At 41.1% G+C, this 21,935-nt stretch overlaps 1 protein-coding gene across 3 annotated transcripts in view; it reads right to left on the bottom strand.

Annotated features, from left to right (window-relative positions):
• Positions 1-2,751: 2,751 nt before the first annotated feature.
• The window catches only part of LOC138951702 (serine-rich adhesin for platelets-like), a 58,392-nt gene continuing 39,208 nt past the window's right edge, over positions 2,752-21,935 (bottom strand). For 2 of the 3 annotated variants that reach the window (XM_070323262.1, XM_070323264.1), the window contains 5 exons: positions 18,988-19,043; positions 18,623-18,676; positions 15,430-15,489; positions 14,909-14,990; positions 2,752-13,533 (listed from right to left, as the gene is read on the bottom strand). In XM_070323262.1, the coding sequence (XP_070179363.1) occupies positions 12,420-13,533; positions 14,909-14,990; positions 15,430-15,489; positions 18,623-18,676; positions 18,988-19,043 (1,366 nt within the window). In that variant the 3' untranslated portion in view covers positions 2,752-12,419. The remainder of the gene's footprint in view (positions 13,534-14,908; positions 14,991-15,429; positions 15,490-18,622; positions 18,677-18,987; positions 19,044-21,935) is intronic. The other variant, XM_070323263.1, reaches the window with a different exon arrangement.

The raw sequence follows: 21,935 nt of genomic DNA, 5'->3' as shown, positions 1-21,935 counted from the left end.
AACCCCCCCATCCCACCGCTCGCGGGCTGAACGACTGACGTCACATGTCGCTTCGGTCTTTTCCTGAGAAGAACACCGCGTGTACATAATACACAATTCGATCGCGTAGCACTGCCAATGCACATTTTCGCAACGAAAACCGTGCTACTGTTTCTTGTGTGTTAAATCTGAAAGCAATATAAGTGAACGAACAATTGAAAACTGATATCACGTTACTAAACTCCCAAAAGTAATAAATTACTTCTGACTGCGGTACACAATACGGCAGTCACCTCTGCGAATGCTGTCGAAGAATCTAACCGAAAGTAAACATTCTGGGAATGTACGCGCATCGGCCTTGACGCAAGTTCAATACTTAGCCAATGAGCGCGCCGCGGCGAAGTTGGCCGCTGTAAGTCTCGCAGCGCTGGCTGGCTGAGCGAGTTGCGTGTCCATCCTTTTTTGGTCCAAGCCGCACCGTAGACCAGATTAGTAGGTGCTTGATTTTGGTATTTTGATTTTACATAACATTAAACCTTTCTTGGGGTTCATGGTCATGGCAACAGCCATAATAATATTATATCATGTATAATATTACATTTCAGCATATTTGAATTACATGTCATCATACCAAACTGTCATACATTTTTATTCCTACATCATTCTGATTGATCACAACCAAACCTACTATCAGTGGACACATCCAAATGTAAGCGCCTGTTCTTGACAACTTTTAATCGATCTAAAAATAGCAACTTGCTGGGCCCTCTGCCGCCAACAGACACTGTTTGGCCTGTAGGTAAAATGTACAATGTATTTTCTGATTTGTGCACAAAAGCTTTATTTCTTTTTTCTTTTTTTTAACATAACAATGTTTAATGTCACTGTATGTTTAAAAGACCATGGTCATATTTGTAAAAAAAATGTTAAATTAGAAAATAAATAACATTTTGGTTCATGATTTTTCCTACACCTGTGCTAAAAATAAGAAATAAAAATGTCGGGTATATAAGTCTCTCAAATACAGCTAGGTATGAATGGCTCGGTTTGAGTTTGTTGCAGTTGACCCTGCACAATGCGACATATCATGTTTTTGTTGAACAATTTTGACGTCACCCCTCCCATAGGGTGACGTATTTCACAACTTCCTGTGTTACACAAACTCTGTGATGACCAATTTTGACGTCACCCCTCCCATAGGGTGACGGATTTCACAACTTTCTACAGATGAACAATGTTGCCTTCACCCCTCCCATAGGGTGACGGATGTCACAACTTCCTGTGTACACAAACTGATGACGTATTTCACAACAAAATGGCGCTGCCCATGGTCAACCTCTAAACTATCCGTATAGAATGGGGGCGTCCTCGCCCCCATAATAATTGAAGTCCTTCGAGGCATAAGGGGCCCATAAGGCGAAAAATTGCTTTAATTCCACCCTCAAAAAGTCCCAGCCTTCAAACCGTAACAAATAACAGTACGCACTATTAAGCAAAATTATAAACCAAGCCTTGATTATTAATTTTTATTATTACACTTGTATCAAACAAGTGACCTCCACCTTTTGATTGGCATTTTTATTACATTTGAATCGGACTTGTGGCCTTTCAAAGTTGCGGTGACCTTTGACTTTCAACAGAGGTCATATGTAACAGTGGTTTTTAAAAACATAATTTAGTTGGCTCATATATCTGAGACAAATGATCGGACAACAGCCCTTTACATTATCGTGACACATATTTTTCTGAGGCACACTGGACAGTAATAGTGCAAAGGGTGGGGTTAATCAAGGGAGTGAACCCCCCCTAAAAACACTACCAACCTGTCGGTTTTTTTGTTTTTTTTTAATGCCGTTTTGATCGTTCTTGCGTTTACAACCCATCTCATCAAATCGTAATTTATTTCCAGGCTACCAGCAATAAAATACCTCAACATGAGGAACAAATTTAAAATAAACATTTTCGTTTACCAGTGCACTTCGTTACCTGCCCATTGCTGCTTTGGATGATATTTTTTAAATGACTATTCCTATGCAGATGTTTGTGTAATTGGCCGTTTTCAAAACATACCCATTTTTCGATTTTTCGGTCCAAAATTCAAAACGGGCACTGTCTTCCGAGACTCATAGCTCCGAAACGAACCCACTACCCTATATTTTTTTTATGCTGAATGCATAGCAGACAGATCGAACTTAAAAAATAACCAACTTTTGGGACTAGCAGGTCTGCACATAAGTTGACCTGGGAGATCGGAAAAATCTCCACTTTTAACCCACCAGGCGGCAGCGACCAGGATTCGAGCACACAACCTTCCCGATTAGGAGGCCGACGTCTTACCACCACGCCACTGCGCCCGTCTTCTTCAGGTGAAGGTATTGCTGGCAGTGCAAGAAAATGGAGAAGGAAAATCAAACTTCCCTCTTACTACTGTTGGATGTTTTCACTTTTTTGAAGGGCTATGGCTTATAAATTTAAAAACCCCACTTAAATATTAACTCCTAAGTGTGTGTGTGTGTTTTAGAGAGTGAGAGAGATTAATAGTAATACACTACAGTATGTGTTGATATGTAGATCACAACTTCCTTTGTTATTCTTGCATTTAAATTATTTTGTTAAGAAGACTATCGACTTGTAGAAGAATACACATGTTCACTCCAAGCTTGTGTGTGTGTGTGTGTGTGTGCATGAGAGAAGAGAGAGAGAGAGTGAGTTTTCCTTACTCAGTGGATCACCACTCACACAGTACTTTCAACAAACGGACCAGAACACACGTTGAAGATTTAAAATTTTATTTGGTTGGTTTTATGTACAAATATATACAAGAAAAGCCAAAGGCCATGAATTTGTACAAGATTTGTCAACTTTTTCTTACTTATGTGTATAATGCAGTAATAACTGTGCAAAATTCTATTGTAACATTAGACCAAACCAAAGAAATTGCAACATATGTTTTATTCTACACATTACCCAATACCAACAATATCTTTTTACATACGTCCCTTCCCATTTGATTGTAACAATCATTTTGAGTACATAAACACATGGCATTTACAACAACCAGGAAACGAATGGGGGAAAAAAACAAAACAAAATAACAACCTTTTGCGTGACCAAGTAAAATCGTGCTTCAATGCACAAAAATTGTGTGATTCTAAAGGGAAATATTGCACAATAATTCTGAACACAAAGCAAATAAAAAGCCAACATTATGGCTTGGCAGATTTACGAGCTGAATTTATTGCAAGTGAAAAGTTAAAGAAGCAAAATGGCAAAAATGATGAATTAGGGAAATGATTAATTTCTATTATCAACAAGCTGTATTAAAAAAAAAAAATTATAATAAAAAAAGTCAATCCTTCAGCTTCAGTAAGACTGCATAATATATTGATTTGCCGTTGACTGTAAAACACTTTACTGAGAGTGAGACCAATTTTTACCGATTTTCGAATAAAGGATCAATCAATTTTGTAATGCTACAGTCTGTATCCTAAGGTACCAAAAAAAGCATGTCTTTAAATAACAGTACGCATGTTTTTTCTGCGATTCTTTCTTTCTTTCTTTATTTGGTGTTTAACGTCGTTTTCAACCGTTCAAGGTTATATCGCGACGGAGGGAAGGGGGGTGATGGAATAGAGCCACTTGTCAATTATTTCTTGTTCACAAAAGCACAAGGGTAAAAGGAGAAACAGAATCTTTTCTTTCTTTATTTGGTGTTTAACGTCGTTTTCAACCACGAAGGTTATATCGCGACGGGGAAAGGGGAGAGATGGGATAGAGCCACTTGTTAATTGTTTCTTGTTCACAAAAGCACTAATCAAAAATTTGCTCCAGGGGCTTGCAACGTAGTACAATATATTACCTTACTGGGATAATGCAAGTTTCCAGTACAAAGGACTTAACATTTCTTACATACTGCTTGACTAAAATCTTCACAAACATTGACTATATTCTATACAAAAAACACTTAACAAGGGTAAAAGGAGAAACAGAATCCGTTAGTCGCCTCTTACGACATGCTGGGGAGCATCGGCTAAATTCTTTCTCGTCCCAACCAATATGGGACTCCCCCTAACCCGCGGAGGGCTTTTTCTGTGATCATTGCACACGTTGAAACGTACAGACTAGTGGTTTAAGAATATTTCCACTGAATTTCAGTTATTATTCAAGTATTCCATGCATGTATTCTACTCACTGTGCAGAATATACTGTTTAGAATGCAACATATACATACACGAGTTGATGGTGATATGCTCATAAATCCTCTCTCCTATTTGGAAAAAAACTGTTCAACTGTATCATGGAACTTCAAAATCATGTAAACAAGTTGATAACAAAATAAAAACATCCAACAGCTTTCACCTCGACCAATGCACAACATCCCTCTGAACACTTATTGTGAAACTTATGAAAGGCAGAAGGGTATACGCAACATACATAAAAGTGAAAATGCAGTTGAGCTAATGCGCTTGCGTTCTTATAAATCAATATGAAACAGACCAAAACTAATTCAGCTACTGTACTAACAACATGTATTGACAGAAAAGAAAAATTAGCAGGGCTTGTACACAATATAAACTTTACAAAAAACAGAACTGATTAAAATTCTGGTATCTGCTTGGAGTATTATTATGTGCTAAACATACAAACATAACACGAATACACAAGCTAGCTAACTTACTGATATTAACACTTATAACAATCTTCTACTGCAGTAACCTTGTAATAATACTTTCTTTCTTTCTTTCTTTATTTGGTGTTTAACGTCGTTTTCAACCACGAAGGTTATATCGCGACGGGGAAAGGGGGGAGATGGGATAGAGCCACTTGTCAATTGTTTCTTGTTCACAAAAGCACTTATCAAAAATTTGCTCCAGGGGCTTGCAACGTAGTACAATATATTACCTTACTGGGAGAATGCGAGTTTCCAGTACAAAGGACTTAACATTTCTTACATACTGCTTGACTAAAATCTGTACAAAAATTGACCATATTCTATACAAGAAACACTTAACAAGGGTAAAAGGAGAAACAGAATCCGTTAGTCGCCTCTTACGACATGCTGGGGAGCATGGGGTAAATTCTTCCCCTTAACCCGCGGCTGGTTTGTAATAACACACTAATCTTCTTCCCAAATATGTGAAAGTGCCAGTAGAAGTAGAAAGTCCCTCAGCTCTTTTACAAAACCGAAACTGTTTGAACACAATGTGATCTAAATAGACTAGGTACAGGATTAGCTCCCCTTGTTCATTTTCCACTCTCAAGAATGGAAGAGAGAGACATACAGGTAAAACAAATTAGCAAAAACTTTCTTGAGTATGTGGCAATTTACTGGCTAATACCATCTCTAACACACTTGCTGTACAGTGACCCCCCCCCCCCCCACCACCTTTAAGACCTCCACAAATCTGAGAAAATCAAGTCTCTTAAAAAGGAGGAAGTCTTAAATTGAAGGTAAATTAACAGGTTGTGAACAGAAAGTCTGAGAAAGCTAGGTCTTACAGGGGAGGCAGTCTTAAATCTGGTGGTGGTGGGGGGGGGGTCTTAAAAGGGGCTAGCACTGTACAAATCAACCAGGAGGTAAGGGTGTGCAGTGGGGAGAGAACTGGAAGACACAAAGAGATGGAAATCAGTGAGGAAAATGTTCTCACATTCAATGTGAAATATCACTTGAAGTTGAAAGACAATGAAAACATTTCCGAGTAGTTTTCTAGACTTCATAGATTCTCAGTGTCAGTCTGAACTTCCCAAACTCTCTCCACAATTTGTCTCGACTGCAATATTTTTAATGTTTATTACCCCTCCCTGACAAAAAACGCTTTACTTTATGCGATATCACTAGTCTTGGATTTCTGGGTTGAGTGAAACTCTTTGTGAACCCCAACATGCCCTAAAAATCAGGGAACAATCTTTACCAGCCTTGACAGCTGCCTGTCGTGTCAAAACCATTCCACTTTTTTCTCGCAACTAAAGTAAAACCTAGGTTACTTTAATAGCAATGTGAATTTATATTTTTTTAAAATAAATTTTAAAAAAATGCACAAATTTCCTCATCGACACACTGTACTATTTCACTGAGTATTTTGAACCATATGCATACAAGTTGGTCAGACCCCCACAATGTTTCTTTCTTTATTTGTGACCCTCCACCACAGAATGAGTCGCATGTCACCTTTGCATGATTTTCATATTTTTACATTTTCCTAAAGAGTTTTGTATGCTCTATGGCTATGCAGTGGTAAAACCCGTTTTAGAAAAGAGCGACAATTGTTTGAGTTATAAGCCTGTGACTAAGGTGACCCTCACACTGTTACCAGACACTCCCCGGACTTAGGGTGATGGGATAGAGAGCCACTTGTCAATTGTTTCTTGTTCACAAAAGCACTAATGAAAAATTTGCTCCAGGGGCTTGCAACGTAGTACAATATATTACCTTACTGGGAGAATGCAAGTTTCCAGTACAAAGGACTTAACATTTCTTACATACTGCTTGACTAAAATCTTTACAAACATTGACTATATTCTATACAAGAAACACTTAACAAGGGTAAAAGGAGAAACAGAATCCGTTGGTCGCCTCTTACGACATGCTGGGGAGCATCTCCCAGCATCGGGTAAATTCTTTCTCGTCCCAACCAATATGGGACTACCCCTAACCCATGGGGGGTGTTTGTTGAACAGTTGTTACAGAAAGCAGTTACAAAAAGTAACCAATGCAACAGGTTGTGTGACGAAAACAACTGAACTAATGGTAAGATCTACACCCAAGGTATGACAGAGAAAGAAAGAGATAAAAAAGAAATACTGTACATGTATTTACAATATTTACATTTTGTAAACACAATAATGATCCAAATAATGAGCAGTCATATGGTACAAAAGATGTTTGGTTTAAAGCTGCATTGAAAAGTGAGATGAAATTCAATTGTCCGTTTCTCTTCAATATGGCTTTTTTGTCAATGGAAGCCCTCAGTCAGTTTGATTCAATTAACAAAATTCTTCCCAGTAATGAATATATTCATCAGGCACTCTACTTTCACTGAAAAGGGGACAATGCTTGATTTAATTAATAACAAAGCACAAACAACTTTTTACTCTCACGCTTACATCACATTAGTGCAACAACATAAAAAGACCTGGAACTACTCATTTTTTAATTATTATGTTGTGTGTTCAGTGGTGAGGTTACGTGATGTTGCCCAGAATACCTTACACGGTTAGAAATGGAGAAAAAAAACAGTACTTCATGCCTGGAGGGGAATAATTTCACATGTACACACAGTGGTACACGTACCAATGAGACCCCTTACAATTGCATAACAGGACACCTCCCAAAGATACAACACCTGCTGTTCTTTTATTCATTATCTTCACTCAAATATACCTGTCATGACAGGCCGCCTGCAATGTAGGGACACTTTGGCTGGTCCCAAGGGTGTCCTTTCATCACAGGTACCTCTGTATTTTTAATTATTTTAACCAGTCTGAGAAGGTAACATAATAAAAACATGGCCGAAGCCTTGTTGACCCCACAGTTCACAATAGGCACAAATTACGCTCACATAATTTCATGATCTTTGGATTCCGTTTCTTTAAAGTTTATCCACGAATTTTCCAGAGTCCAGCAATCGTTCTCACACTAACTAGTTACAATGGAATGTCTCAAGGACATGGCAGAGGCAGAGTGCAGACCTGTATTTTATTAAAAAAACAAAAACAAAACAAAAACCTTCGTTTGTGCGTAAATCCCAAAGATTTGCCCAGGCTGTCACATGGGCTAAGCATCCGTCTTCTTGGACACATATCACAAATCAACAGCCTGGCAGTAAAGAAATCCCCCCCCTCCCCCCCTTCTCAGGAATTAAGAAAATATAAATACTAGAACGAGTACAATGTACAATGTCTTACTAGTTAAATGTTGTGGCTAATGACCATAACCAATTGCTTGACGAGTATTTTCCCAAAATATGTACAAAAACAAAATGTACAGGATTGCAGATTTCTGTCTCAACAAAACATTTGGTAAAACACATGTATACAATCACCTTATAAAATACTTTTGCCCGCCAGAAGAGATCAAAGGTGAAACTGGAAAGGACCTAATAACACAAAATCATCATAAAGTTGAACAATTTGCGTGTTTTTAACATATAATTTCTGATAATTAAAATTTAAGCATTTTTCTATCCTTGCTACAACAGAGGAACCTGACATGACAATACCCATGAAATACAAAGCCACACATATTCATAATCATAACCAACTTCATAGTTTCTTTCCAACAAAAACTCTATCCCTAATTTTCTCAATGATACAAACTTACAAAATAATGCAGGACATATGACTTAATAGGAATTAGGGTTAACCCTCATGTGCCACAAACCTACTTTTGCACACAAAAAAACAAACATGTCCGGCTAGTTTCAATTTCAATCAGCAAAATATACTGTATAATAGAAAGTTGTCTCCCTTTACTTTAGATGATGTTCTGGTGTGTGCGTGTTTACACCCAAACATTAATGTTGGCTCATGTGGGACCAGCTGCTTTCTCTTTTTGATTTCCCTGCACAATATCAATTTCCTCCCTTACAGTTTCTCCCTCAAAAATCTAAAAAGTAACAAAGTATAAACGAGTTCACACATTTTTAAATGTTCAAATAAGACAGAAATTTGTAAATAACGCCAACAACGTGTCTGCATCTTTTATGAATGCCATTGACTTAAAAAACATCAAAGTAACTCAGAAAACAACAAAGTGATACACTCAATCATTTAATCATACTCATAATTCATTGACCTTTTATAAATTAGAAAAGACAATCGGAAGACACAGTAGCAAGACTGAGAAGGCATGTATACAGTTAATCAAATATTCAGTAGGGACAAAACAAGTTCTCCCAGACATTGCACTGTCAAGAACACGCAATTATTAATTAATTATCAGTTTACCCTTGCGTTGCCATAATTGTAAAGACAACGTCACTGCAGAGTTCAGAGTACTTAAAAAAAATAACATGAATAATAAAATGCTGCCTCAAGATCAACTAACACATGAGCAAATGGATCATGAATATTAACATATAACATCAACCATGTAACTTGTAAGACTTAAAAAAAAAAAAAAAAAAAAAGTTGTCCTTAGTTTCAACCTTGCCCTAAAGCCATACACATCAAGTTTAAGGCTAACATTAGTATCAACTGGTTTCTTCAAGATTGCTTTATGAATAATTCATTGTCAAGGTGGACATTTTCCCCACAAAACATCTAGTGATCTACACTATACATATATGTCCATCTCACCACAGTATTTCTCAAGTGGGTAAAAATGTCACATAATGTTGAACCTTAAATTAGGCCAGCTGCAATTATTAAGAACACCACCATGATTTTGTAGTCTTTCGGCAAAAACACCATATTTTTGTTAACGAAGTTAATAACTTCAGTACTTTTGATCTCCTATGTCCTAAGGCAAGCTAGCTGCAACCTAACAACAATATAATTTCAGCTCTATAAATTATAATGCTTTTGCACACTCAAACTTTTTTTCTCTCTCTCTTCTGCCAAGTGCAGTAATGCAGGTCCAGTCTTATTCAAACTGAGACCAGAAATTACGCGGCATCAATTCATCATCAAACTGAAGTTGAAGTTTGAACATAATGATGAATGCAAAGTAAGATTTCCTGGCTCATAGCATTCCTCTCTATCTTCCTACTCTCTGTTCAACTGACAAGCACCATTCGCACACGCAAGTGGCATTACATTCACTGATGGGCACATACTAGAACTTCTTCTTCTTCTGCGTTCGTGGGCTGAAACTCCCACATACACTCGTGTTTTTTGAACGAGTGGAATTTTACGTGTATGACGGTTTTTTACCCCGCCATTTAGGCAGCCATACGCCGTTTTCGGAGGAAGCATGCTGGGTATTTTCGTGTTTCTATAACCCACCGAACTCTGACATGGATTACTGGATCTTTTTCGTGCGCACTTGGTCTTTAACTTGCGTGTACACACGGGGGTGTTCGGACACCGAGGAAAGTCTGCACACAAAGCTGACTCTGAGAAATAAATCTCTCGCCGAACGTGGGGACGAACTCACGCTGACAGCGGCCAACTGGATACAAATCCAGCGCGTTACCGACTGAGCTACATCCCCGCCCATGGGCACATACAATATATATCCTGTTAATGCAATACTGCATCTAATTTTTTCTCTAGAGTTGCATATTCACAAGCAAGCAACAAATCCTTTTTTTAATTTTATATTTGGCAACAAGAAACTGTGGGGAACGCTTTTTTTTTTTATCAGAATATAAAGTTTTGTCCCCCTCTTTCAACTTGTTCAAAATCTAAACAGCGATTCTAAGGCCAAAAAAAAAAATAGGTGTGGTTACGGTAACATAGCCAAAAAAAATAGGGTAGGTAGGTAGGCAATCACTTTTTTTTTTTAAACTTTTTTTTCTAATGTGTACAAATTAAACCTACTTGACAGGGAAATAAGTGTGCGACTCAGGTGCTTTCGCTTTCATTGCGTTTTTTGCACTCGTTTTTTTTGTTTTTTTTGTTTTTGTTGACAAATGTAATAAAAAGTTATAGGATCGGCCCCTAAAAATAGGGTAGGTCGGGTTACCGTAACCACACCTATTTTTTTTTTAGGCCTAAGTGAACTAAACAATCATAACAAAACAATGCTTTATTCTAGAGACATCCAAGCACCATTGATGAAAATATGACACTGACGGCAACACAGCAGTAGTTGTAGACAAAACTGTACAAACACAATGACAAACACACCAGTTACCCAAAATTCCACTCTCATGGCAGGTGCAAGTGTTACTGTTAAGCTCTGACCCCACAACTCAAATTGATCTTTTTTCAGCATTAAATGCCTGCAGCTATTAAATTCTTTTTTTATTCTTCATCCGTTTTGGCGGCCACAATCGTCTTGTCGATTTATTTGCCTCTGCATAACGTTTGCTGCTTTTGTCTCTACATTCTTACTGTCTCGCTACATTCTAATTCTAGCCTATCTACTAATATGAAGCTTTACAATTATCATAATTCAATATACATTACTCAAGCTCAGTGAAAAAAGATCCGCTGGTAAATGTCCACTGGTAACCTTAAATTACTTTCCATGTGTACATAAAGAAAATGTAAAACAGTTCATATTATGATTACTATTAGTGATTCTGTTGCTTTGCGGCAGATTGTTTACCGAGTATCTCTTCTTCTTGCTACAAAGATTGTGATCAAAACTTGTTAAACAACACAAACAAAGCACTGGTGAAAAAAACGCTACCGTACATGTATACATCTTATTCTTATCATCCCACCATACATCTCATAAGTGTTTCGTTTTTTGAAACGTTCAGTTCTATCTCTAAACCCTGCCGCTCTCTGGAAATCAGGTAAACAAGCTATGCTGTGCTACTCGCTCCAGTTCCACACAGCCTGTTCAAGCTTTTCTGCCCCAGGCTTGGGAATAGAACCAAGGCTATGAAATTAATGGGCCAGTCATTCAATGGTATAAATGCTGAGGCAGCAATAGGTTTCGTACAACCACTAGTCACTCTTTCGTATCTTCTGAATTACAAGTCGTGAACTGACTTAAACAAGTGTGACTGTGAGTGGTTTAATAACTCTGTGATAGGTTTACCAAGAATAACAGAAGTTAATCGTAATAATACTTACTATAAAGACAACAAATGACCCAGAGAGTCAGTAAAAACGTTAGAACATATCTGACAAACATACAAAGTTCCCACGGCTAACATGCTCTAAGGCCATGTTTTGCCCCAAGGCCGTCATAAAAATCCTCATGGAACAGAATATCACACAATACAAATACAATGTTGTCTCATTTCTGATGTCGTTCTGGTAGAAGTACCATTTTCTGATCCATCCGTGTCAAATAAACCCAAGATGAATGCACGACAAACCAAGTTGACTTTGGAAAGATATCAGCACAACATTTGGAAGACTAAATGAAAGCAAAGTGTCCACTTTTCCAACCAACTCTTACACTTAGGAGTACAGGTCTCTGTATGTATAAAGCACCTTAAGTATAATCCTGGGTGTCTTATGTTCTCCACCCCAAAACACACACACAGCCATAGGGCTTCTTTCCACTGCCTCTTTTTTCTCTTTCCATTTCCATCAATTACACGGAAACACCATGATTATCACTGAGAGAGAAGTCTGCACTGAACGAAGGATGCCATAATTATGTGTATCCTCTTTACACATCCCTCTTTACACATCCGTAATAGTGGTAGTCAAAATCTCACTGTGGCATAAACAGCATCGTCAATTCTTCACGGAACAGTTTGTTCTTAGAACGCTGAGTGGACACACAACACCCAGCCACAGAGTTGCATCCCACAGTCAGCACGGTTAAAAGGAAGATAATCCTGTGTACAGATGTTATCAAGTAATCACTTTTAGAAGGAAGAGCTCAATTTTTTGCCGCGAGTCCACACCCCAGGAGCTGCAGCTGCGGCTGCTGCAGAGGCCGCTGCTTCTGCTGCGGCTTTCCCTCGCCTTGTCATGATGATGGACGCTTTTTTAGCCAACGGAGATGCCGACAGTGACGACACCGACCCAGCAGACGAAGGTCTCGTCGGGGTTGACGATGGTGTCGATGAAACTGTAGTTTTTGACGATGATGATGCAGATGTGGTTGCTGAAGATTTGGATGAAGGTACAGGAGACGACTTGGATAAAGACTCTGTGAGGGATGATTTCAATGACGCTGATGGGGCAGACTTGGACAAAGACTGTGCAGTTGCAGACGATTTTGATGATGAAGATGACTTGGATGAAGACAATGACACACCAGCAGAAGGCTTGGATGCAGATGATGACGCACCAGCAGAAGACTTGGATGACGATGAGGAAGCAGCTGCACCAGATTTCGATGACAGTGTCGAGGTCTTTGACGATGATTTCGATGAAGGTGTTCGTGATGAGGATTTGGAAGATGTACGTGAAGACGAACCCGACGATTGTGACGAAGAAAGAGAAGACAAGCTCTTGGAGGCAACAGAAGATGCTGAAGCTTTGGCTGCAGAAGACTGGCCCTTAGACGATGACGGAGAAGAAGACGACGACTTTGTCAGCCTGGAAGACGAGGAAGCAGCGGCTTTACCCGACGCTGAAGAGTGAGACTTTCGAGGGGAGCGTCTCTCCTCCTCCTCCCCGCCACTGAAACCCGACACGCCAGCCAGACTTAGCAGCAGCTTGGCGCCTTCCTGCTTTTCCTCCTCATCCTTGTCCTTATCCTCCTTCCTCTTCAGGTCGATCTTGAGGCGTTTTCGCTGTATGGCGGGCGGCAGATCGCCGTCCACTTCATCCCCGTCCGAACCACAATCCCAATCAGAGGGATAGTCTGAGGGCTCGGAGATGCCGTCGTCATCTTCGTCGCCAAAGTCGTATTCGTTGTCGATGGAGGACGTTCCTGACTCTGCGTCTTCCTCGCGGATTTTGACGGAGGAGTAGATGTGGTCTTCGTTGGGGTGGGCTGTCACGATGATGGGGCCTTGGCGCTTGAACATGCTGCAAAAGAAACAGAAAAGGTAATTAAGCCTTTAAAAATAAAGTCCAAGAATCTCAAAGGCAGTTTGAAAACATCCTGCATGATGCACACTACAGTGGTACCTGTCATGTGGGGCCCCTCCGATGAGAGGACACCTCCCTTAAAAGGACACATCCTGGGGTCCCTCGGTCTATTATCTCTACCAAAATATACCTGTCATGACAGGCCACCTGCAATGTAGGGACACGTTTAGCTGGTCCCAAGGGTGTCCTTTCATAGCAGGTACCACTGTACAATTGTGCATGTTGTGCCTGTTTCGCAATAAAAATGTAGTTACCATCTCGTCCATCCTTTTATCTGTTTTAGACTGCTCGTAACTGTTAATCCACTTTAACCTTTTAACTACCATACCGCCCGATACCGCCCGTCTTCCGCCATTGCCGCTATTCCCATACCGCCCGATACCGCCCCTCGCCGGTGTAGCGTCTGTTTCGGTTGTTTGCGGTTGTTGTGCGCGAGCAGTAGTAATAAGACGGTTGCAAATGCATTCTGGGATTGTCTCACTTCCGCCAAGTTGTGTTTGCAAGTGCTTTCGACTTCAGTGCGAGTTTCAATCGATCTTTTTTCACGGGATTTTTTTTGTGCGTGTCTCCGACATGGATTCCGAGGACAGCGATCCAGAGTTCACTGCTCTGCTGGATAATCTCATCGAAAATCGACATGAATTGGAAGATTCTGGCTCCGACATCAGCGTTAGTTCACTATCCAATAACATACCAACATTTTATATCAATCCGACTACTAGAAGCTGAGTAATAATAATTTAACCAAACATACTCGTTTTTGACTGTCTTTGCTCAAAATAAATTGGGAGCTGAGGGATTCTACAGTAAAAAAAAATTGGTAGTTAAAAGGTTAAACTCAGGTACATCAGGCAAATTCATTTACTCTCCTAATTCGTGGGAAAGTGTTAGAAAGTGCCAAAGAAGGTTTGGGGCCCAAGCCGAGGGTCAAGTGGGTGGACATCTCAAACGAATCTTAATTTCAACCAATGCGACAAGTTTCTACTCAATAGACCAATTCCGGAAATAACTTTGTCAAGTTTTTAATGGGCAGCAAAGGGTTGCCTTTCCTTGGAAAAAAGAAGGCTAACTAAAGCACATGACAAAATAGGCTATTCATTATTGAGTTGCGTGTCCTACACGTGCTTGCTGATAATATGTAGCAACACGCCGCTCGCTAGTGATTCGCAAACAAAGTCACGCGGGTTTGTTTGCCCTCTTTTTCTTCCCAAGCAAAAGTCATTTCCGAATTTCGTCTATTGGTCATTTTCTCGTGCATACCACCCTAGACACCAGAAAAAGAAGAAGAAAATAATGTTATGCAAGTACTCACCCATTGTACCGTCGTTTCAGCAAGGCTTGGGCGCTGTTGGGGCCGCTGAGATCAGAACCATCTGAAGACAGACCAGAGGAATCTGTTCACAAAGACGGAAACCCCCTTTCAGCATGCTTCCTTTCGTTTCCTGTCTACCCTTAATTCTGCAACTATACTCTTCCCTCCAAGATCATTTCAATTTTAGTTTGAGTAACAATCATGAAGTAAAAGCATAACACTGTTAAAAACTTCAATACAATATATATTCTCAACACTGTGACCATACTTGTTATTCACTAGCAATACAATATTCTCTACACTGTGGCCTTTTCTGTGTTTTGACAACAAGTAGGTCAGTCACTGTCAACAAATGCCTGTTCCTACAATTTGTTGATGTAAGTGAGACTGCATCACAATGGAAAGGTATCTAAAAATGTCCACCAGTTCACACCTTCTTGCCTTAACTTCATTCCTTACACATCCCTCGCTTTCATTTAAAAAAAATCCCAAGTGAAAAACAAATCACCAGATCTACTCACTCTTACTGGCGAAGCCTTTCATTGCAACCAGTGTGTTGGCTACATCCTGCATCTCCCGATCTGCACACAAACAAAGATAAAATCAGAATCCCTGTCCAGGGCAGAAGGGGAGTTGGGGTACATGGGAACTCTCCTCTTAAAACTTTGAACAAATCAAATCTTAAAAAGGAGGGAGTCTTAAAATGGGGGTACATTTACAAAGGTTATGAAAACAAAATGTGAAAAAACAAGGTCGTAACTGCGAGGAAGTCTTAAATTTGGGGGTCTTACAAGAGAGTATCCACCGTAATGTACATCATAGACCATTTATCCTGGACCGCCAACTAGCTCTCTCTCCGCTCTTTCTCTCTATTACGAGGTAGCGGCCCCTCGCATTTAGGAACGAAGAGAGGTACAGAAAAGCGTGCTATCCTTCTCAGCGCAACTACTACCCCGCTCTTCTTGGCCTTTCAGAAATCAGGGGGATGTCATATCCGGTGTCGATTGTAAACATAGACGAAGTTGCCGAGGTAAGTTCTGAAAATGCTAAAATAAACTCAGCTAAAGTGCATATGGAACATGTTTTTCGATGAGTTTTGTTAAGTTTAGTTTGGAGTTTTGGAAAATCCAGTTCATTGTCACCTCCCATTGTCACAAATAACTGGAGCGTGCTTTCTTTTCACTGTCTTTCAAACCGGACGCTAAGCGCCCCTGTGAAAGTCGAGCGTCGTAACCTCGAAGGGTCACGTGACAAGTTGGCGGTCCAGGCTATTTGGTCTATGTGTACATCCACTGTAATGTACACAAACAACTGCTTGTAACGGTACACTTACACCAGCAGCATACATCTTTGTGTCAAATTCAGCTCACAGCAGAAAAATATGTTTTGTCACCAAACTTCTTTTTCTTTTTCATATCTATCATTTCAGTACCAAGTATAAGTCATTGCTGCCTCTTGATATCTATCAACAACTTTTTGGTTAGAAACTAACATAAGTCTAAGAGAGACCTATACATTCCACAGGCAAGGGACAACATTTGGCTGAGAACAGCCCCCAATAAATCAGGTAAAAGGCCTGCTGGCTTAATTGAGGGTTAGTGTTGGGAAGAACTGTAACTGGGAGAGAGGCAGGGAAGGGAACGAAGAACCTAACATTTAGCTCACAGAAACTCCTAATCAATACCCGAGGTGCTAGAAGCTGAGAGGGTTGGGGGATAGGGGTGGGGGTGTGGGTGGGGCTACCCCCCCCCCCCCCCCCCAACACTTGTCATTCTGTCACCGGGGGGCCAGGACATCACTGCTCTTTGAAAGCCGACACTTGAAGAGTTGCAGTGTCAACAGGAGTAAAGTGCATCAATGACCAGGGGCAATACAGGCTCTGGCTCAATACATTAGCTGACCATGCCGATGGGAAGTTTCCTCTGATGTGGGCCCTGAGAGGATGTTTTCCAAAGTATGCATAGCCTGGTGGGTAGGAGATGGGGTGGAGGTGGGGACAGTAGGGGAGAGAGAGAGAGAGAGAGAGAGAGAGAGAGAGAGAGAGAGAGAGAGAGAGAGAGAGAGAGAGAGAGAGAGAGAGAGAGAGAGAGATTGGGGACCTGAACCCTCACACTCTTTAAATCCTGGAGGTTCCTTTGACCTCTGTCACCTGAGGTCACCTACATGATAAAGAGAGAGAATACTGGGGAGTAATTTAATCTCCTACCAATAACAGACCCCCCCCCCCCTCTTTAAGTGATTTACCATATAGGGTGAGAGTAGAATCATAGCATCAGGATGTTTTGGACTAAGCTCAGGTGGTGGGGCGAGGCCGTAGCAGTTCTTCTCATTCAAAATCCCATCTTCACTAATCAACTTTGTTTGTTTTTTTATGGGGGGGGGGGGGGAGTGGGGTTTAACCCGTCACAAGCCAAGTTCTCTTTCAAGTTAAAAGGAAACAGTTAAATACAAAACATACACACAACCATACTGCTGGCCTATTTACCACCTGCAAAACAATAGACATCCCACCACCCACCTGCCCGACCTTTACATCCAAATGTCACTGGCCCCTAACACTAGTTACAGTGTCAGTGTCACCCACTGTGACTGTCAGCAAAATGAAGCCTTTCAGTCAGGCCAAGGGGGTTCTTCACACAACTAGGGCATCACCATTCAAAACCCAATTTGCCAGCTCAAAGGGTAAGGCAGCAGGAGTTGAGAAAAAAGGCCAATACTTGCTACACTGCTTTTCCTTCCATGTAGGTTTTTGGTTTTGTTTTGTATGTCAGTTATAATACTGCATGCTTCCTCCACTGCAATTTTGGGTGTTCTTTTTTTTTTTTTACAATTTCTCCACAGTAGTTTTTGCCATGGGTGCGTTTTGTATGTAGCAGCTGCACGTTTCTTTGTGACTTGTTCTCGGCTGAAATACTGTTATTTTGCTCAACCTCCCTCAGTCCTTACCCCACCCCAACCTCTCCCTCATCGCCACAACCGACCCCCGACCCCCTCCCCCTCTCTCTCTCTCTCTCACACAAAAAGAAAGCTAATGCCTTTTCAAAGTGTCAAAGCCTACCACTACACTCAAGTGAATGAACAGTAAACTGGAAACCCGATCCCAGACGATTAAATTAGATTATTTACATCACACACACACAGCCACAGAGACATTGTACAAAGAGCGGCAGCTTCTCATAACAGTTGCCAACCACGCCAGGCCACGCGACATAGCCGTCGCCATGGCAGCGCGACAACATGGCAGCCCGTTGCCCTGGGAACAGGTACACAAATGTTTCCACACCCAGCTACAATCCCTGGTCTACACGATAAAAAAAGGATGCATGTGTTTTGGGGCCACGCCTAGACAAAGATACCGTCTGCTTTGGTTCGATATAAATGCCATACAGAGATTGCAGGGGCAAGTCTCCATCAATAAATTTCCAGTTTGTTGCGGTTTACCTAAACCTGAACCACACAGCCAGGAGCAGGCATTTGGGAGGGGTGAATTAGTTGCACTGATAGGGGGATTACGCTGCTAGTGTTTGTTGAAGCATAACCCTCTATTCTCAACCACATTAATCCATCAGCAAACTGACTGATCAACTTCATCAGCCCACCATGAAGTGGGCCAGAAGCAAACCAGTCAGAAAAAAGTCAGATAGACGCCTAGAAAGAAAGAAAGAAAGAAAGAAAGACAGACAGACAGACAGACGCGCTCATGACAAGGCTTACCAAAGTATTCACAACCAGTCTGGGCCAGCCTCCGACTCAAGAATGGGAACAAGTCTGAAAGAAAAAAAATCCACAAAAATGAATACAAAATACATCTAGTGATGAAAAAGTGGTAAATCCCTCCAGAAAAGTAAATGCACGGACACAGACAAGACAACTACTTTCAGAAAATCATTCACATCATAATGCCAATACTTTTTAAAGACTAAATCAATAACTGGCTTTCTATGTGAATAATTAAATACATAAAACCCGTTGGGGCTGGGGCTGGTGGATGAGTGTGGGATGGGGCTTGGGGATTTGTTCAGAAGTAAGAAAGAAAAATAAGGACAAATGAAGTCTAGTCACACTGCTGAATTACTTACGAGGCGACACAGTGTTGGGCACTGCTCGTTGAGTCAGCGGCATTGGTCTGAACCCACTGAAACATAACAAAAACAAAGACCCCTGTTAAACTACATCACAATCAATAAGGCAGCTGACATTTTTCCAGACATAAGACAATTATGTTGGGTATTTCCAGCCACAAATGACAATGCACACAAGAAAATGTCAATCAAACATGCGAGAAGACAGGCACCAAGTCAGGAGTGTGTAAGGTAGGTAACCCTGCGCTGTAAGCATCTCTCAACTGCAAGCCAAGCTAAGTAGAAAGGGGAAGGGGGGAAGGAGGGTAGGGGAATTCAGGAGTCTGTCAGATTCTGAAAACCACACAGCCCCGCAGCACCATAACCACTAAAAAGGAATGACAAACAAAAAAATGTTGGGTCTAACTTCACAAAGGAAAGAAGAATTAAAGAACAAACAATTAAAGTGTTCTCCGAATTGTGTTTACCACTTTCAGGTGGAAACCTTCAACTCCTTTTTTCATTGTCCTTCCTACTACTACTCTCACATACATCTTGTCTGTTGAATACACCCCACCCTCTTTCTCTCCCTCTTTTTCACACATTCTCTCTCTTTCCGCCAAAATGTGAGGTACCAAGCATCCTTGTGGTAAGGAAAATGTCAAGTCAAAAAAGCTCTCAAACGTGCACTTCAACTCTGATCTCTTATCAAACTGGCTTAAATTTTGACTTCATTTCAGATCTTGCTACTACTCCATAAAAAACTTCTTAACTTCTTTAAAAAAAAAATTAAAAAAATCATAGTATGCCTGTGTATTCTAGAGCGCATAACAATACTGCCCACTCAAGATTCATATGGCTTTCCCTCACTCACATAAATGTAAGGAGTGGACCTCAAAATCCTCATTAAAATCCAATCCAAAATCGTGAAAAAAGAACTCCCACAAATTTGCACTGCTCAAAGTTTACAACATGGTGGTTTGCGTTGCTACCTAACACAAGACACACACATTGCGTTACACTCGCACAGCACACCATGGGACCGCCTATGTGGCCGTTGTCATGGCAGCCATCCCGTCATGCCTCGCGCTGACCCCAATTTTCGGCAACAGCTGTCTTATCTGTGTAACTGCATAGCGCGTGAAATATACACACTAGTTGGTGTAGACAGTTGTGTGTGTGTGTGTGCTGTGGTGGGTTTCAGTGTCAGCCTTTCTGAGCTGCTGACACCAACGAGTCACACTAGCTTGTTGGAGACGGTTTGCGGAAACTAAATACGAGACCCTCAGTTACACTCGTCGAGTTACACTGTTACCCACTCATACAGCTTCCTCAGCTAGGGCCATGAGACAATGTGATTGCCTCTTCTTGGCATTACGATCTTATCTCTTGATGAGGGCACAATGGGGAAGTGGAGAGCAATTCAAAGGGTGGGGGTGGGGGGGTAACTGGGAGATGGGGAGGGAACCTGCAATGTCTGAATTGAAAAAGTCCTGCTCTTATGACACTCTCAAATTAACAAACTTGCAAGTATGTTGTATGTTTAAAGCTATAGTTTCGCTTCGTTCAGTAAGTATCAGAGCACCTTGTCCGCAGGAGTGAGGTGTCCGGATGTTCAATGACTTCAAACGATTTTTTTTCCAGAAGTGTCACTCTGATAAGCTGGTTCTATTGTACCATACATAGCCTAGTTAAACTGCCTCTACATTGATGGATTAAAGTCATGGACAACATATTGTTGTAAAAACAATCTTTCAAAGGGTATTGAAACTTACATAACTTACAATAATGTGTGCATGATGTATTTACTGACGCTTGTGAAGTTCCCCTCCATCTCACCTCTTATCGGTATGGAAAACTCCTAAACCCCACAAGAAAGCTACCAATCGGCTACCAGTAAGTTCGTCACACGGTAGATTCGTCACGGGTGACGAAATTACCGGCAGGGTGGGCGGCTGTTTATGCTTAGAGCTTATGCTTTCAGATGTTTGATTTGTGGGAGAGATTCAAGATTCACATTTTTAGAGAGAGAGAGAGAGTGAGAGAGAGAGTGAGAGAGAGAAAGAGAGAGAGAGAGAAAGAGACTGAGAGAGAGGGAGAAAGAGAGAGAGAGGGAGAGAGAGAGAGGGAGAGAGACAGAGAGAGAGACTGACACTGACAGAGAGACAGAGAGAGAGAGGGAGAGAGAGTTCTCAACTGAGCAGTTTTCACTGACACGAGCGTTGTTATTTTAAAACGCGAGATCTACTCATTGAGCAGTTCTCAACAGCCTGTAGTCTGAGAGAGGGAGCGAGAGAGAAAGAAAGAGAGAAAGAAAGAGAGAGAGAGAAAGAAAGAGAGAGCGAGCGAGACTGAGACTGAGAATAAACAATAGAGAGAGAGAGGGAGAGAGAGAGAGAGAGAGAGAGAGAGAGAGAGAGAGAGAGAGAGAGAGAGAGAGAGAGAGAGAGAGAGAGAGGGGGGGGGGGGGAGGTTCAAGGTTGTATTACCATTACATAACAGCCGCACTCGGACTACTGTGGCGAAGTTACCGGGACCGGTGACGAATCTACTGTGTGACGAACTTACTGGTAGCCTACCAATCTACCCCTCCTTCATGTTTATCTATTTACTGGTACTTTCATTCAATCAGAGACATAAAAGTCATTCCAGCGGAGACATAAAAGTTAAGTTAGAACTGTCAAAAGTCAAGGACAAAATAACTGTGTCAGTGATGCAAGCATGGGCGGGAGTAAAAATAACCCTCCCAACGCCAAGGGCAGGGCACACACACAAGGCTGTGCCTGTTTGTACATGTATGTTTTCCCTTTCCCCCTCACTCTAGCTGCTGCGTCTGCAAAAAGGACAAGTATGCTGACTGTGTCAACGCTAACACAACAACCCAAAAGGACACACACACTAAACCCGACCTGACCGAAATCCGAAACCCACTGTGGCTGGCTGTCTCTATGTGCATGTCACGGCAG

Source organism: Littorina saxatilis, linkage group LG17, assembly GCF_037325665.1.
Source record: "Littorina saxatilis isolate snail1 linkage group LG17, US_GU_Lsax_2.0, whole genome shotgun sequence".
In the NCBI taxonomy this organism is placed as follows: Eukaryota; Metazoa; Mollusca; class Gastropoda; order Littorinimorpha; family Littorinidae; genus Littorina; species Littorina saxatilis.
This window is presented reverse-complemented; position numbering and strand designations above follow the sequence as displayed.